This window comes from Megalobrama amblycephala, linkage group LG17 (assembly GCF_018812025.1).
Source record: "Megalobrama amblycephala isolate DHTTF-2021 linkage group LG17, ASM1881202v1, whole genome shotgun sequence".
Lineage (NCBI taxonomy): Eukaryota > Metazoa > Chordata > Actinopteri > Cypriniformes > Xenocyprididae > Megalobrama > Megalobrama amblycephala.
In genome coordinates this window covers 47609040-47627343 of record NC_063060.1, presented here as the reverse complement: position 1 = coordinate 47627343, position 18304 = coordinate 47609040, and the positions used below count along the sequence as shown (strand labels likewise).

General features: G+C 39.3%; 1 protein-coding gene across 3 annotated transcripts in view; it reads left to right on the top strand.

Moving 5' to 3' along the window:
* LOC125250790 (protein NLRC5-like) overlaps positions 1 to 18304 on the top strand; it is a 243665-nt gene that overhangs the window by 143883 nt on the left and 81478 nt on the right. For all 3 annotated transcript variants that reach the window (XM_048163565.1, XM_048163563.1, XM_048163564.1), the window contains 6 exons: positions 811 to 981; positions 9524 to 9697; positions 10096 to 10269; positions 11049 to 11219; positions 15269 to 15442; positions 15681 to 15854. In XM_048163565.1, coding sequence (XP_048019522.1) covers positions 811 to 981; positions 9524 to 9697; positions 10096 to 10269; positions 11049 to 11219; positions 15269 to 15442; positions 15681 to 15854 — 1038 coding nt within the window. The remainder of the gene's footprint in view (positions 1 to 810; positions 982 to 9523; positions 9698 to 10095; positions 10270 to 11048; positions 11220 to 15268; positions 15443 to 15680; positions 15855 to 18304) is intronic.

Below are 18304 nucleotides of genomic sequence, written 5' to 3'. Positions count from 1 at the left end.
AAATGATCCTGGAGAATCAGGAGTGAAGGAGCTCAATGATTTACTAAAGGATCCAAACTGTCAACTGAAGACACTGAAGTGAGATGGGATGAAATAATACAAAATGAGTTATAAGCAGACTAAATATTCATAACAAATATATTACTTTAGTTATACAATAAGATGAAGAATTTGTTTAAGATATTTAAGATCAGATCAGATGCTGTGGGTTCTGTCATTATGATGATAGTCGTCAACACAGTTTAGTTGTGGTACAAGCTACAGTAAAGAATTCTGGAGTATGGTATACTTGACAATTAACATGAACATTTTTGTTTTTGTGCACACTTCTCATTAAAAACTCTAGATAAACTTTCAACCAAATTGTTTTCTGAACACAGATGTTTTCCATCAAGCCCAGATTCACTGTATCTCTACAGCAGGTCTGAGTCTCCAGATGTTTAAAAACATGCAGTTTCACAAGCAGTTTTCTCTGTTGATGTTTCTCAGTCCTTAGTCAGTTTCTCAGTCAGTTCTGAGGCATTAATTTCACATTCTGTATGCATACTGAAAATCGTGATCAAGTGAGCTTTTGCCCTTCTGCTCTGTGGGATGTTTCTGTTCTGATGAGTTTGCTTTAGGACTCAGTGTCACTCTAGTTTCTTTTAAATAACTCTGATTATTACACTTTGTTTTTAAGTATTTATGTATTTAGTTGTGTATTTATATGTTCAATGAAAAGTGTTTAAATAACTAACTAGAGCTTTTCTTATCAATCATTTTTGTAATGCAACACACATTTAGTTGAGAACTGAATTGTCTCCTCTGCAGGTTTTTGAGTCCTGCTGCAGATGAAGCCTGTCAGTATGTGAAGAGAGTTGTGGGTAAAAACCCGTTACTCCTGAGAGAGCTGAATCTGATTGGACATGAACTAGGAGACAAACGAGTGAATCAGATCGCTGCTCTACTGCAGGATAAACACTGTCGACTCAATACACTGACGTGAGTATTGTTCATTTATTTATAATATTACATTACTTTTAATTGTAATGTTACTGTAGCTGATAATAATATTTCCTCACTTGTTTGAGTCAGAGCAGTTTTTCTCAGCATCACACGGAGCCACAACAATGTAAACTAATACAATTAAACAGGCAATTATAAACACAATTAAAACATGACATCAAGCTTTAAATATTTGACTAAGACATACCGTTTGATCATGGGTCAATAATTATTTCAGTTCCTGTAGAGGGAGATCAATGATTTTCTTCCAGAGCTTATAAACTCTTCAAATAAAGTAGATAATAATAATAATAATAATAAATTTTATTTTAGGCGCCTTTCAAGTCACTCAAGGTCACCATACAACTAGAAGAAATAGCAACAAGAACAATATTAAAATAATAAATAACAGTAAATGCCAATAACTATAAGTAAAAGGCAGCAATTACAAAATATGACAGCTATAAAAATAACAAAAAACAAAAGTGCTAGACTTGAGTGCACACAGTAATCATGTAGGATAAGCTGTTCTAAATAAATGAGTCTTAAGTTTAACTTTAAATTGAGATAACGAGTCTGAATCACGGATGTTGACTGGGAGAGAATTCCAAAGGTGAGGAGAAACACGGCTAAAGGCCCTATGGCCGATGGTGGTTAGACGAGCAGAAGGTGTATGGAGGAGACCCAAAGAAGAAGAGCGGAGAGTTCGAGAGGGAATATAAGGCTGTGAAAGATCTGAAAGGTAAGGTGGAGAGAGGTTATGAAGAGATTTGTAAGTGAGGAGAAGAATTTTAAATTCAATCCAGAATTTGATAGGAAGCCAATGCAGCTGTTGAAGTGATGGGGTAAAATGTTGTATAGATGGAGTCCGGGTTATGATGCGAGCAGCAGAATTCTGAATCACTTGGAGTTTATGAAGAGATTTGTGTGGTAAACCAATTAAAAGAGAATTTTAGTAGTCAATACGAGAGGTGACAAGCGCATGAACAAGAATAGCAGAACTGCGCAGAGTGAGAAATGGACTGAGACGAGCAATATCACGGAGATGAAAATAATAAGACCTGGTTATATTATTAATGTGAGCTTCAAATTAAAGGGTGCTGTCAAAGATGACCACCAAGCTCCTAACCTGGCGGGAAGGGAAAACGGAAGAACCATCAATGGATAAAGAAAAACTGCAGGACTTAGAGAGAATAGAATTAGTGCCTATGAGGAGTACTTCATTCTTACTGCCATTGAGTTTGAGAAAGTTGGCAGAAAACCAAACTTTAATTTCGTGAAGGCAGTTGGTAAGACAGACAGGTGGAAAAGTGGAATCAGGGTTTGTGGATACATAAAGCTGTGTACCATCAGCATTTAATGCCATATTTGGAGAAAATATTACCAAGTGGTAGAAGGTAAATTAGGAACAATAGGGGACCTAGGACAGAACCTTGGGGGACACCACAGCCAATAGAAGAAGGTTGGGATTGAACATTTTTTAGTTGTACAAACTGTGTACGGTTTGAAAGGTATGAACTGAACCAGGTGTGAGGAATACCAGTGATACCAATGGCGGACAAACGGTGCAAGAGAATATTGTTTGAAATGGCGTCAAAAGCTGCACTCAAATCAAGCAAAACAAGAATGGATAAGGATCCGCCATCAGCAGCCATTAACAGATCATTAGACACTCGCAGTAATGCAGTCTCTGTACAATGCTTAGGGCGAAACCCTGAATGAAAACACTCATATAACTTATTGTTACTAAGGTGAGCATGGACCTGTGCTAACCCTGCTTTTTCAAGAACTTTGGAAATAAAAGGAAGATTTGAGATGGGATGGAAATTATTCAAATTGTTAGGGTCTGTGCCAGGTTTTTTAAGAATTGGGGTAATAGCAGCTATTTTAAAAGATGCTGGAACAATGCCGGAGCTAAGAGAAGTGTGAATAATACAAGCTATAAAAGAAGAAAGATAAGGAAAACAGGCCTTTACCAAATGAGTTGGTATAGGGTCAAGTAAACATGTGGAAGAATTAGATTTGTAAATGAGATGAAAAATGTCTTGTTCAGATGGCAAGTCAAAAGAAGAAAGAAGAGTAAGAGGAAAATCAATTGAGTCACTGTTTGGTGAACTACAGTGAGCAGTAGTCAAAGAGGCAAACTGTTGGTGGATGGCGGTTGTTTTGTCATTGAAAAACATACATTTATCACATTGAGCAGTGCAGTACAGGTGTGCAGGAAGTGTGTCAGGAGGATTCAGAATATGATTTACAGTGGAGAATAAGGCTTTAGTATTACCGTCTCCAGACTCAATTTAATGATAATAATACTTTTTTGCAGCAGAAAGAGCACCATAAGTCCAGTACGCTTATAAAGACATTCCAGGCGCTGTCCTCTAGTTTTGAACTGGCGAAGTTCAGGAGTAAACCATGGCACAGAGTGAGTAAATAATACAGTGCGAATTTTGAGAGGTGCAAAAGTGTCAAGGAACTGCCGTAATTCAAAGTTATAAAAGGAGACCAGATCCTCAGGAGAAGTGATATGGTCACTATGTGGAAGATCAGTAATGCAGCAGTAAAGACTGAAGGCTTGATCTTTTTTATATATTCCGAAATGTCATCAAGTGTTTTGTGGATTTAGAGAGTGTAACATTAGCATTAAAAGAAAGCAATTTATGATCAGATATGGGTATTGCAGCTGCAGTACAGTTCATGGGTGTAACACCTGAACAACAGACAAGGTCCAGAATGTGACCTTTACAGTGGTTTGGAAAGTCCACATATTGCTGGATACCAAAACTGTCCAGGCAAGAAATTAAATCTCTTGTGAGTGGGTTACTGACATTGTCCACATGAATGTTAAAATCACCCAGTAGAATAATATTAGGTGATAAGGTACACAGAGAGGTTAAAAATGTACTTTTACATTTATTCATTTGGCAGACGCCTTTATTTAAAACGTCTTACAAGTGAGGAATACAACAAGCGAGTCATCATGACGAGGCAAAATAGACACAAGAAGCGCACACAATACAAGTTTTAGGCAGTGCTCAGGGTATCATAAGCTACAATAGAGAGGGATTAGAGAAAGTGAAAGGATTTTTTTCTTTTGAGGTTAAGTGCTCACGAAAGAGATGAGCTGTCTTTTGAATATTACCAGGGATTCTGCATTCCGGATGAAGGCAGGAAGATCGTTCCACCAGGAACAGTGAACGAGAATGTCCTGGAGAGTGATTTTGTGCCTCTCTGTGACGGTACCACAAGCGTTCGCTCCTTTAATGAGCGTAGGCTTCTGGTAGGAGTGTAGACTCGTAAGAGTGAGTGGAAGTAGGAGGGTGCTGAGCCTGTGGTAGATCTGTAAGCAAGCGTCAACGCCTTGAATTTGATGCGAGCAGCAAGTGGTAGCCAGTGCAGAGAGATGAAGAGAGGCGTGACATGGGCTCTTTTGGGTTTGTTAAAGACGAGACGTGCTGCAGCGTTCTGAATCATTTGTAGAGGCTTGATTGTGCATGATGGCAGTCCAGCCAGAAGAGCATTGCAGTAGTCAAGCCTAGAAATGACCAGGGCCTGGACCAGAAGTTGTGTTGCATGTTCTCTTAGAAAGGGCCTGATTTTCCTGATGTTGTGTAGTGCAAATCTGCATGACCGAGCTGTCTTTGCAATGTGGTCTTTGAAGGTCAGTTGGTCATCAAGGATTACTCCAAGATTTCTAGCCCCTTGATGGGGTAATTGAGGATGTGCCTAGCTGGATGGTGAAATCGTGATTTAGAGTTGGAATGGCAGGGAAGATGAGAAGCTCCGTCTTAGCCAGGTTGAGCTGTAGATGACTTTCTTTCATCCATTCCGAGATGTCCGCAAGACAGTTTGAGATTCGTGCAGCTACTGTGGGATCATCTGGTTGGAATGAAAGGAAGAGTTGTGTGTCATCAGCATAGCAATGGTAGGAGAAACCATGTGCCTGAATGTTGCGACCAAGTGATGTAGTGTAAATGGAGAAGAGGAGGGGTCCAAGAACTGAACCCTGAGGAACCCCTGTGGTCAGTTGATGAGCTTTGGATACCTCCCCTCTCCAGGCAACCCTGAAAGATCTTCCTGTGAGATAGGATTCAAACCAGAGAAGTGGAGTACCTGTGATGCCCAGTGATGAGGGGGTGGACAGAAGGATCTGATGATTCACTGTGTCAAAGGCAGCAGATAGACTGAGCAGAATGAGAACTGATGATTTGGAATCAGCCTTTGCAATTCGCAAGGATTCAGTGACCGACAACAGTGCAGTCTCAGTCGAGTGGCCACTCTTGAAACCAGATTGATTGACGTCCAATTGGTTGCTCTGTGAGAGGAAACATGACACCTGGTTGAAAATAACTTGTTCAAGTGTTTTTGCTATGAATGGTAGGAGAGAAACAGGTCTGTAGCTGTCTACAAGAGACTACAAGAGTGTTTAATGTGGGTTTTTTTAAGCAGTGGGGTTACCTGAGCCTGCTTGAATGTGTTAGGGAAAGTGCCAGTGTGGAGAGATGTGTTGATAATGTGTGTAAGTGCTGGTAAAAGTGTATGAGCGATGGCTTGTAGAAGGTGTGAGGGGATGGGATCTAGAGGGCAGGTGGTTGGATGACTGGAGAGAAGAAGTTTAGATACTTCTGTCTCAGTGAGGGGGGAGAATGAAGAGAGGAGGTGTGTGGCTGTGTGTGTGGTTGGTCTGAGTTTGTGTGTGTGTGGAGCGGAGAACTGACTGCTGTTGGCAGATGTTTTGTCAGTGAAAAAATTAGCAAACTTATCAGCAGTTAGGGATGAGGTGGGTGGAGGTGGAGGGGGACAGAGGAGAGAGTTGAATGTTTTGAAAAGTGTGTGTGTGTTTGAAGCACTGTTGATTTTGTTGTGGAAATAGAAAGATTTAACAGCATGACAGATACTATCTAGAGATGAAGTTAAGGTGGAACATAAAGTGTCTGTTGCTGTATTCACATCCAGAGATGAGAATTGTGTGGGTGAGGGAAGGGAGGATGATACAGCAGAGGAAAGATGAGAAGAAGAAAGATAGTGCAGGATTTGTCTGAAGGTAACTGATAGAGGGGTTGGTGGTGAACAAATGGGGAGTTGTAGATTAAAAGTAATGAAGAAATTATTGGAAATGTGCAGAGGTTTTACCAAAATGTTGTCAGTGATGCAGTTGCATGTGTAATTGAGGTCAAGTTGGTTGCTAGATTTGTGTGTACTTGTGTTAATGAGCCGATTGAGATTGAATGAGGCTACAAGAGGGAGGAAGTCTGAAGCATAAGGCTTCTCTAGATGAATGTTGAAATCACCAAAAACTACAAGTGGGCTACCATCCTCTGGGAATGAGGACAGCAGCATGTCCAGTTCCTCTACAAAGGTACCCAGTTGGCCTGGGGGGCGATAAATTACTACGATATGAATTTTGACAGGAATTGAGATTGTAATAGCATGAAACTCAAATGAATTGCTGTTGCAAAGAGAGGAATGAGTCGAGTATTTCCAATTGTCAGATATGAGACGACCTGTGCCCCCACCCCTCCCAGACTGGCAAAGGGGTATGAGAGAGAGTGAACTTGTTAGAGAGAGCAGCAGGGGTTGCTGAGTCCTCTGGACGAATCCAGGTCTCAGTCAAGCCCAAGATATTAACTCCCTCGGGTCGGCGGTCACACCGGCGATACCACCTCGTTTTTTTTTTCTTACTAGTGTGAAAGAGACTCAAAATACTCTGTCAATGTTGCACTTACAATTAAGAGTTATACACCATTTTAATCTGTGGAATATCTTCTTTTATTTGTGTACAACAAAATGATGTGCTTTTTGCAAAATAAAAAAAACTAACATGATGTGTGATCTGTCGTCTCCCTCTGAACAAAGTTCAATCTGATAGTTCTCAGAAAATGAACTGTAACTTAATGAATACTAATCACAAAAAAATTAGACTTATGTCTAAAGAAACGTTGAAATGTCAGGTTTTAAATTGTGTAAGTCAAATCGAAAACAAAAATTCTCTGTTTATGTAATCTGTATGAAAAGAGACACATGTCAGACGCCCGTGATTCAGCTCATTATCCGCTAATGCGGCCACGCCCACGGAGCCAGTGCTATTCTGAGGCAAATTCTGAGGCAATACTTGTATACATCGTCTCACTCATGTATTTATTGTCTTGAAAAGTGTTTATCTGGATGTTATAGCAATCTCTGGCCTCTGTTAGTTCCTGGAATGTCACATGCTGTCTGTTCTTCTTTAGATTTATATGTGGACTAAAGGTGCACAGAGCGCCCTCTTCGGCTGCAAGTATGAATTGAAAACACAGTATCCAGCGCTCATAGTGATGACAATAAATATGAAATAAATATTACTCCTCTGTATAGAAAATTGATATAAACATCAATATCTCCATCAATATTTCTCCAAATGTGCATGCTTTTAAGCTAAAAGGCTATATGAAATGCCATAGAGGTAACATAATTGTTCAGACACTTTGCATCACAGAAATACATTATATTTTGAAGTATATAAAAGAATACCATTATTTTAAATTGTAATAATATTTCACAGTATTGCTGTTTTTTCTGTATGTTTGATATACACCATGATGAGCTTGAGACATGATCACAGAGGGTTTTTTCACAGCCTACCTGACTGAAAGGCCTCATTATTATGCAAATCATTACAGGTCATTATGCGATTCTTTTGTCTTCTCAGGTGTAAATCACCCATTATTCATGATGATTCACGCCTCCACGCATACTGTGTTTCTTGACAAAAAGTGTCTTACAAAAACGAAATCAATATATTGTCATAAATAAACGAGTAGGCAGGATAATTTTTTACATCATTCTGAAGCAAAAGCTCTAGTCTACAACCTCCAGTACCCAGAGGTCTTGTGAACGTAGGTTAGAAGCATTGCGCTGCCTTTTACGTGGGTTTGTGGAGCGTTACCGAGAGACAACAGGAATGTATTGGAAGCACATGTTGAGGATGAAAGGTGTGAAAGGATGAAAGTGTGAAAGGAAGGAAAAACCTAAGTGCCTACCGGTGTTGCTGCTTGGTGGAGTCGCGCAGGTAGAGTCGCAGGTCTTTACCTGAGTTGGTCTTCACACGAGGAGGCTGAACGCTCCTGCTGACACTTCCGCGACAGCGCACACCCACACAATAAATATACTGCTTATTAACCCGTGATTTAAAACAGCCTGGCCCGCCTTGCAAATTAGCACTGCAAAACCCTAAAGCCCGTGAATGGTCGAATCGAAACTAAACTTTGCTCAAGTGCGTACACTAAAAATACAATTATAGTCAAGGTAGAAAATAGGACAAGTGCAGAAATGAAAAGGAATCCTTCGTAGCAGCAAATAATAAACAAAGCAACTGACCCAGAACAGATATTAAGCAAAACACTTACGCACTCTTGCCGCCACCACTGCCAGCTCGCTAGTAAAAATGGAGAAAATGCATCTAAAAAGGTATGACTGTATTTCAGTGAAAATTCAGTAATAGATTGAAATAAAACATTATAAACACACAGATGTCTTTCTTAACTTTCACAGGCTAATTCTGTCAGGGATGTAAACTTATTGCTGTCGTGGCAAACTAGATGTATCTTAGCTTACAGTTAAACCCTAAAAATCCCTTACAGTGTTGTTGTAATGATGTTTTTCAACATTTTCCTTTCCCATGAGTTTAATGTACAGCTTTTAGGTGCTTTCTGCATACAGTTACTGTCTTGACCTGTTTTTTCTTAATGAAATAACACACAGACTACGTATATACATTAAAGCTAATAAACCTTTTTCCAAAACTTGTTTGATTGAAACTTACATTACGGTTATTGAATGCTGTTCTAATATTGTCCTCCATTGGTTCATGTTAACTAATGTAGTTAATGTTAACAAATGAAAGCTTATTGTAAAGTTTTAGAGAGTAGACAATGTGTCTGAAATAAACACTGTAACAGATTGTATACGGGAAGAAGGAGGCGGGAACCGGCGAACGTTAAAACAATAATCTTTAATAAAATAAACAAAGAACAAAGCGAAAGTAATGCCAGCAGACCCTCGCAGACGTCTGCCAGCCACACAAACATAATAAAACATAAAATAAAGTCCAGGCCTGGTCCTCTCTCGTCCTTCACTGTCATCGCTCCTCCTTTTATGCTCCCAGAGCACCTCCGTGAGAGATTCAAGGCCGGTGCGCCTCCCAGGTGATGCTCGTTATCACTTGCGTCACCGACCTCACGCTGTTCCCTCACGGCTCTCGCCCGCCCTGCTCGTCACATACACATTTGTCCCAGTGATCAAACCAAGAGTGACATTGACACGAAAGAACCTTAAAGGATATATGAAATGAATGTTTAAACTAACATAAATAGATTGACGATTTCAATCTTTGTATTGTTACAGTGTCAGTAGTACAATTAAATGAAAAATGTGTCATCTTTCTCTATGTTTTTGCTCCTGAATATTCCTGTTTATTTGTCAGCAAAAGTCTGCTGGATGAAGCTAAACATGTCAGTTGATCATCACAGATCTGGGTCATTGTCTTTTCTCTTTCTGTCCTCAGCCTGAATAGATGCAGTATTACAGAGAAACAGTGCGTCATCCTGACTTCAGCTCTGAAATCAAACTCGTCACACCTAAGAGAGCTGAACCTGAGCTGGAATAAACTAGGAAACACAGGAGTGAAGCACTTATGTGATGTACTGAAGGATTCACACTGTAAACTGGAGAGATTGAGGTCAGTAACATTCACATACAAGAATCAAAATGCTGAAAATCACTTCAACAGTTTAAACTAAAACACTTTATACTCAGTATCGCACAATGAGCCTGAGTTGAAGTCTGGACTTTAATTAGGCCATTCCCAAACTTTACTTTCTCATTTTCCAGCCATTTTCAGATTGCTTGTTGTGAATCATTTAGATCAAAGACTTTCACACCTGTACAGTTTTAGATAATTGAAACCTTGAAAGTGATGTTGATGTCTAACATATTAAAGTTCTCTGTGCCTTTTGTTTGCCTCCATATTCAGCTTTCAATACATTTGTACAAAGATCAAAATAAAATTGACTTTAAGGATTTATATTGTTCAGGTTTAACTGATTAATCATCTGAATGTTTTCATTCCTGTTCTAGACTCTCTAACTGCAGTGTAATAGAAGAATGTTATAAAGCTCTGGCTTCAGCTCTGAGATCAAACCCTTCACACCTGATAGAGCTGGATCTCACAGGAAATGATCCTGGAGAATCAGGAGTGAAGGAGCTCAATGATTTACTACAGGATCCAAACTGTCAACTAAAGACACTGAGGTGAGATGGGATTAAATAATACAAAATTACTTATATGCAGGCTAAATATTCATAACAAATACATTATTTTACTTATACAATAAGCTGGAGAATTTGTTGCATCAAAATGATCAAGATCAGATCAGATGCTGTGGGTTCTATCATGATGATGGTAATCAACACAGTTTAGTTGTACAAGCTACAGGTCAAATAGACATTATGGGTCAGTGTATGTGCTGCTATTCTGGAGTATGGTATACCTTGACAATTAACATGCACAATTTTGTTTTTGTGCACACTTCTCAATATAAACTCTAGATAACCTTTCAGTCAAATTGTTTTCGGAACACAGTTGTTTTCCATCAAGCCCAGATTCACTGTATCTCTACAGCAGGTCTATGAGTCACCAGATGTTTACAAACATGCAGTTTCACAAGCCAGTTTTCTCTGCTGATGTTTCTCACTCCTCCTGCTTAAAAGCCAGAAAGATCTGGAGGCCTTAATTTCACACTCTGTATTCATACTGAAAATCATGATCTAGTGAGCTTTTACTGCTCTGTGGGACGTTTCTGTTCTCATGAGTTTGCTTTAGGACTCAGTGTAGTTTTTTAGACTCAATCTAGTTTCTTTTAAATAACCATGACTATTAGACTTTGTTTTAAAGTATTTATATATTTATTTGTATATTTAATTGTTCAAAGAAAAGTGTTACATCTAAATAACTATCTAGAGCTTGTCTTATCAGTCATTTTTGTAACACAACATACATTTAGTTGAGAACTGAATTGTCTCTTCTGCAGGTTTGTGAGTCCTGCTGCAGATGAAGCCTGTCAGTATGTGAAGGGAGTTATGGGTAAAAACCCGTTACTCCTGAGAGAGCTGAATCTGAGTGAACATGAACTAGGAGACACACGAGTGAATCAGATCGCTGCTCTACTGCAGGATAAACACTGTCGACTCAACACACTGACGTGAGTATTGTTCATTTATTTATAATATTACATTACTTTTAATTAATCACAAATAAAACATGACATCAGTTTTAAATATTTCACTAAGACAGACAGTTTGATCATGGATAAATAATTATTTCAGTTCCTGTAGAGGGAGATCAATGGTTTTCTTCCAGAGCTTAGAAACTCTTCAAATAAGTGATAGATTGAAATAAAACAGCTGCACTATAAACACAGAGATGTCTTTTCTAACTTTCACAGATTAATTCTGTCAGGGATGTATACTCGTCTCTGTCGTGGCAAACTCGATGTCTCTCTGTGACCCTTCAGTTCTGGTCTCAAAGAAAGCTCTCAGAGTCGAAGTTCCAGCTCTCAGGAGTTTTAGCTTACAGTTAAAACCTAAAAATCCCTTACAGTGTTGTTGTAATGATGTTTTTCAATATTTTCCTTTCCCATGAGTTTAATGTACAGCTTTTAGGTGCTTTCTGCATACAGTTACTGTCTTGACCTGTTTTTTTCTTAATGAAATAACACACAGACTACTTCTTCTTTTGTTGAGTATAAGATCAATAAAAAATACTCAATACCACCTTTCAGCGAAATTCACCATTTTGGATACAAAATAGGTGATTACTGCAATTCGTCTAGATCCGATGAGTTTTTGAAAATGGTTGGATGGGTGTCTGTGAGGACAGTCTTTGGACAGGAGATCACAGGATCACAAACCGATTGGTGTTTGACATCAGAGTACTAAGAGAGCAAGTCGAAAGCATACAGAGTCGTCTGCTCTCTAATTGCTCTCACTGTATTTTAATCTCATACACCGATCGATCTGTGCAGTGCTGCTTCAAGTTGAACACACCTCGGGTCTCGTGAAATCACGAAAATCACGCGTTCTGAGTTGTCCAAAAAACAAAAAACACCCTCCTCCCGGCTTCGCTCCTGGGAAGAGTGAACACGACTGAAGAGAGTCATCTCTGCTAGGTCTGTCTGCATGTCTTAATGTCAGAATCTCATTAAGTAGTGTAATGATAACCTTCATTTAATTGGCTTCATCAATCAATATGTAAAGTCTGGGACTGTTAATTAGCCTGACATGATTGACTTATTTTGATTTAACGTTGTTAGCGTTATTTCCAACGAATCTAACGTTAGCTAGCATACTTTTTATTCCAAATACAACTTGTATAACGCTACTAACATTACCATTAATATACTGTCATAACCACAACATAATTAAACAGTTTGCTATTACACACACAAGATGTTCTGTGCAGTTTCATAATGACATGGTTTAAATTAACACTCGTCAAATGCAGGTAAAAATCAGCTGTGGCGGGTGATGATGTGAACTAGCCAATTTGGCATGTTATGTTTCACAAATTATGTTCATTCAATTTGCTGGCAATGTTTATGTAATGTGCGAGTCTATATGAATATTAAATATTAAATATAGCTGAATTGAGCAGCAGAACTAGCACTAGAACAGATGAGACACTGCCTCACAGTGCAGCACTAAAGCTAATAAACCTTTTCCAAAACTTGTTTGATTGAAACTTACGTTACGGTTATTAAATGCTGTTCTAGTATTGTCCATCATTGGTTTATGTTAACTAATGTAGTTAATGTTAACAAATGAAAGCTTATTGTAAAGTGTTAGAGAGTAGACAGTGTGTCTGAAAACAACCAACATAAACACATTTGTCCCAGTGATCAAACCAAGAGTGACACTGACACGAAAGAACTTTAAAGGATATATGAAATGAATGTGTAAACTAACATAAATAGGTTGACGATTTGAACCTTTGTATTGTTACAGTGTCAGTAGTATATTTAATTGAACAATGTGTAGTATTTCTCCATGTAAGATCAAGATGGCGCCGCGCATGGCAGCCACAGTGCTTAGCTCTTCAGTGTTTGTTCTGTTTTTGTTAGTTTTTCCTGTTTTCTGTTTTTCAAACACCATCAGTTTTACCAGGGATGAACTGCTGAACATTCGGCAGTACACACCACAAAATCTTTTACCGGATTTCGATTATTCAGACGTTTTGTTGAATGTTGTAGTTGGCGGAGCGGCAGCGCTGTTTAGACGCTTCATGACGCGCAGACGGGGAAAGCGCGCCGGCGCCCTCGTGAAGCTCAGACAGCGCGGATTAAGAACGCTGCTGCCTAGCATCCATCTGGTGAATCTCCGCTCTCTGCCCAACAAAATGGACGAATTCCTTCTGCTCTCCCGGACAAATAAGGATTTCTCGAACTCGGCTGCTCTGTGCTTCACGAAAACCTGGCTGAACGATGCCATTCCGGACAGCGTGTTAAGTCTGCCGGGCTTTCAGCTGTTTAGATCAGATCGCGACGCAGAATCAACATCCCACCAGAGACAGTAATATACTCGACCATTGTTACACAGCAATAAAGGATGCATATCACTCTGTCCCACGGGCAGCTTTGGGGCTCTCTGATCACTGTTTAGTTCATCTCATACCAACCTACAGGCAGAAACTGAAATCAGCTAAACCTGTAGCAAAGACTGTAAAGAGATGGACCACCGAAACAGAGAGGGCTTTACAAGCCTGTTTCGAATGGACCGATTGGAATGTTTTTGAAGCTGCTGCCACCGATCTGGACGAGCTCACAGAGATGCATCATATATCAGTTTCTGTGAGGATCTTTGCATTCCTACAAAGACTCATTTATCTTACAACAACAACAAACCCTGGTTCACTGCAAAACTCAGCCAGTTCCGTCAGACCAAAGAAGATGCTTGCAGAAAAGGGGACAGAGTCTTGTACAAACAGGCCAAATACACACTGGAAAAGGAGATCAGAGTGGCAAAGAGGAATTATTCTGATAAACTTCGGAATCAGTTCTCTTCTAATGACACAGCTTCAGTGTGGAAAGGTCTGAAAGACATCACCAACTACAAGACACCATCCCCCAGCTCTGTGGAGAATCAACAACTGGCAGACGATCTGAATGGGTTTTATTGCAGGTTTGAAAAATCACCATTCACACCTCCAACAACCCCCCTCTCCCCCACACCTGCAATTCAGTTCAGTGAAGATGACGTGCGCCAGGTCTTCAGAAAGAACAAGAGAAGAAAGGCACCAGGCCCAGACAGCGTTTCACCAGCCTGTCTGAAAACCTGTGCTGACCAGCTGGCCCCCATCTTCACACAGATCTTCAACAGATCACTGGAGCTGTGCGAAGTCCCCTCATGCTTAAAACGCTCCACCATCATCCCTGTCCCAAAGAAACCCAAAATTACTGGACTAAATGACTACAGACCTGTGGCTCTAACGTCTGTGGCCATGAAGTCATTTGAAAGACTGGTTCTGGCTTATCTGAAGGACATCACTGGACCCTTACTGGACCCCCTGCAGTTTGCTTACCGAGCAAACAGGTCTGTGGATGATGCAGTCAATATGGGACTGCATTATGTTCTCCAGCATCTGGACAGACCAGGGACTTATGTGAAGATCCTGTTTGTGGACTTCAGCTCTGCTTTTAACACCATCATCCCATCACTCCTCCAGCCTAAACTAACTCAGCTCTCTGTGCCCACCTCTGTCTGTCAGTGGATCACCAGTTTCCTGACAGACAGGCAGCAGCTAGTGAGGTTGGGAAAATTTTCATCCAGCACCCTCACCATCAGCACCGGCGCCCCTCAGGGCTGTGTTCTCTCCCCACTGCTCTTCTCCCTCTACACCAACGACTGCACCTCTAAAGACACCTCTGTCAAGCTCCTGAAGTTTGAAGTATTGTCTTTTGCTTTTTTTGCACTTTGTCTATCTTGTAAATTTGTATATTATTATTTTATTCTTTTTATTATGTGTCTTGTCTTGTCGCTGTTACTCTGTTGCACTGTGGAGCTTCTGTCACTAAAACAAATTCCTAGTATGTGTAAACAACATACCTGGCAATAAAGCTCTTTCTGATTCTGATTCTGATGTTTTTGCTCCTGGATATCCCTGTTTATTTGTCAGCAAAAGTCTGCTGGATGAAGCTAAACATGTTAGTTGATAATCATAGATCTGAGTCATTGTCTTTTCTCTTTCTGTCTCCAGTCTGAATAGATGCAGAATTACAGAGAAACAGTGTCTTATCCTGACTTCAGCTCTGAAATCAAACCCGTCACACCTGAGAGAGCTGAACCTGAGCTGGAATAAACTAGGAAACACAGGAGTGAAGCACTTATGTGACGTACTGAAGGATTCACACTGTAAACTGGAGAGATTGAGGTCAGTAACATTCACATACAAGAATCAAAATGCTGAAAATCACTTCAACAGTTTAAACTAAAGTTAAAGTTTAAATTAAAGTTCTCTGTGCCTTTTGTTTGCCTCCATATTCAGTTTTCAAAGTTTGCAAATATCTTTCAATATATTTGTACAAAGATCAAAATAAAATCCACTTTATGGATTTCTATTGTTCAGGTTTAACTGATTAATCAGCTGAATGTTTTAATTCCTGTTCTAGACTCTCTAACTGCAGTGTAACAGAAGAAGGTTATAAAGCTCTGGCTTCAGCTCTGAGATCAAACCCTTCACACCTGATAGAGCTGGATCTCACAGGAAATGATCCTGGACAATCAGGAGTGAAGGAGCTCAATGATTTACTACAGGATCCAAACTGTCAACTAAAGACACTGAGGTGAGACGGGAGGAAATAATACAAAATGAGTTATATGCAGGCTAAATATTAATAACAAATACATTATTTTAGTTATACAATAAGCTGGAGAATTTGTTGCATCAAAATGATCAAGATCAGATCAGATGCTGTGGGTTCTGTCATGATGATGATAACCATCAACACAGTTTAGTTGTACAAGCTAAAGGTCAAATAGACATTATGGGTCAATGTATGTGCTGCTATTCTGGAGTATGGTATACCTTGACAATTAAAGGGTTAGTTCACCCAAAAATGAAAATAATGTAATTTATTTGTCACCCTCATGTCGTTCCACACCCGTTAGACCTTTGTTAATCTTCAAAACACAAATTAAGATATTTTTGATGAAATCTGATGGCTCAGTGAGGCCTCCATAGCCAGCAATGACATTTCCTCTCTCAAGATATATAAATGTACTAAAAACATATTTAAATCAGTTCATGTGAGTACAGTGGTTCAATATTAATATTATAAAGTGACGAGAATATTTTTGGTGTGCCAAAAAAACAAATATAATAATTATATAGTGATGGCCGATTTCAAAACACTGCTTCAGGAAGCTTCGGAGCGTTATGAATCAGCGTGTCGAATTATGATTCGGATCGCATGTCAAACAGCCAAACTGCTGAAATCATGTGACTTTGGCACTCCGAACCGCTGATTCGACACGCTGATTCATTATGCTCGTCGCTTTATAATATTAATACTTAACCACTGTACTCACATGAACTGATTTAAATATGATTTTTGTACCTTTATGGATCTTGAGAGAGGAAATGTCATTGCTGGCTATGGAGGCCTTACTGAGCCATCGGATTTCATTAAAAATATCTTAATTTGCGTTACGAAGATGACCAAAGATCTTGCGGGTGTGGAACATCATGAGGGTGAGTAATAAATTACATTATTTTCATTTTTGGGTGAACTAACCCTTTAAGATGCACAATTTTGTTTTTGTGCACACTTCTCATTAAAAACTCTAGATAACCTTTCAGTTAAATTGTTTTCTAAACACAGTTGTTTTCCATCAAGCCCAGATTCACTGTATCTCTACAGCAGGTCTATGAGTCTCCAGATGTTCACAAACATGCAGTTTCACAAGCCAGTTTTCTCTGCTGATGTTTCTCACTCCTCCTGCTTAAAAGCCAGAAAGATCTTGAGGCCTTAATTTCACACTCTGTATTCATACTGAAAATCAAGATCTAGTGAGCTTTTGCCCTTCTGCTCTGTGGGACGTTTCTGTTCTTATGAGTTTGCTTTAGGACTGAGTATTGCTCTAGTTTCTTTTAAATAACTCTATTAGACTTTGTTTTCAAGTATTTATATATGTGTTTATTTAAATGTTCAAAGAAAAGTGTTACATAAATAACTAACTAGAGCTTGTCTTATCAATCATTTTTGTAATGCAACAGACATTTAGTTGAGAACTGAATTGTCTCTTCTGCAGGTTTGTGAGTCCTGCTGCAGATGAAGCCTGTCAGTATGTGAAGAGAGTTGTGAGTAAAAACCTGTTACTCCTGAGAGAGCTGAATCTGAGTGGACTTGAACTAGGAGACACACGAGTGAATCAGATCGCTGCTCTACTGCAGGATAAACACTGTCGACTCGACACACTGATGTGAGTATTGTTCATTCATTTATAATATTACATTACTTTTAATTGTAATGTTACTGTAGCTGATACTATTTCCTCACTTGTTTGAGTCAGAGCAGTTTTTCTCAGTGTCACATGGAGCCACAACAATGTAAAGTAATACAATTAAACAGGCAATTATAAACACAATTAAATCGTGACATCAAGCTTTAAATATTTGACTAAGACAGACAGTTTGATCTTGGGTCAATAATTTCTTCAGTTCCTGTAGAGGGAAGCTGCACTATAAACACACAGATGTCTTTCCCAACTTTCACAGGTTAATTCTGTCAGGGATATAAACTTGTCACTGTCGTGGCAAACTCGATCTCTCTCTGTGATCCTTCAGTTCTGATCTCAAAGAAAGCTCTCAGAGTCGAAGTTTCAGCTCTCAGGAGTTTTAGCTTACAGTTAAACCCTAAAAATCCCTTACAGTGTTGTTGTAATGATGTTTTTCAACATTTTCCTTTCCCATGAGTTTAATGCACAACTTTTAGGTGCTTTATGCATACACTTACTGACTTGACCTGTTTTTTTCTTAATAAAATAATACACAGACTACTTCTACTTTTGTTGAGAATAAGATGACAATCAAACATCAACTGATATGAGCAGCAAACCAGCTATTAAACATTAAAGGCCCCGGTAGACTTCAAACGAAATCAAAGAACGAACTGATCTTGACGTCATTTCGAACAAAATCAGGCCAAAACGAAATTTGTTTTGTGTTCGTTTTGGGAGTTCGAAACGGCTTGCCAAAGCGAACTTTCAGGAAAAGTTCGCTCCAGCTTCAAAA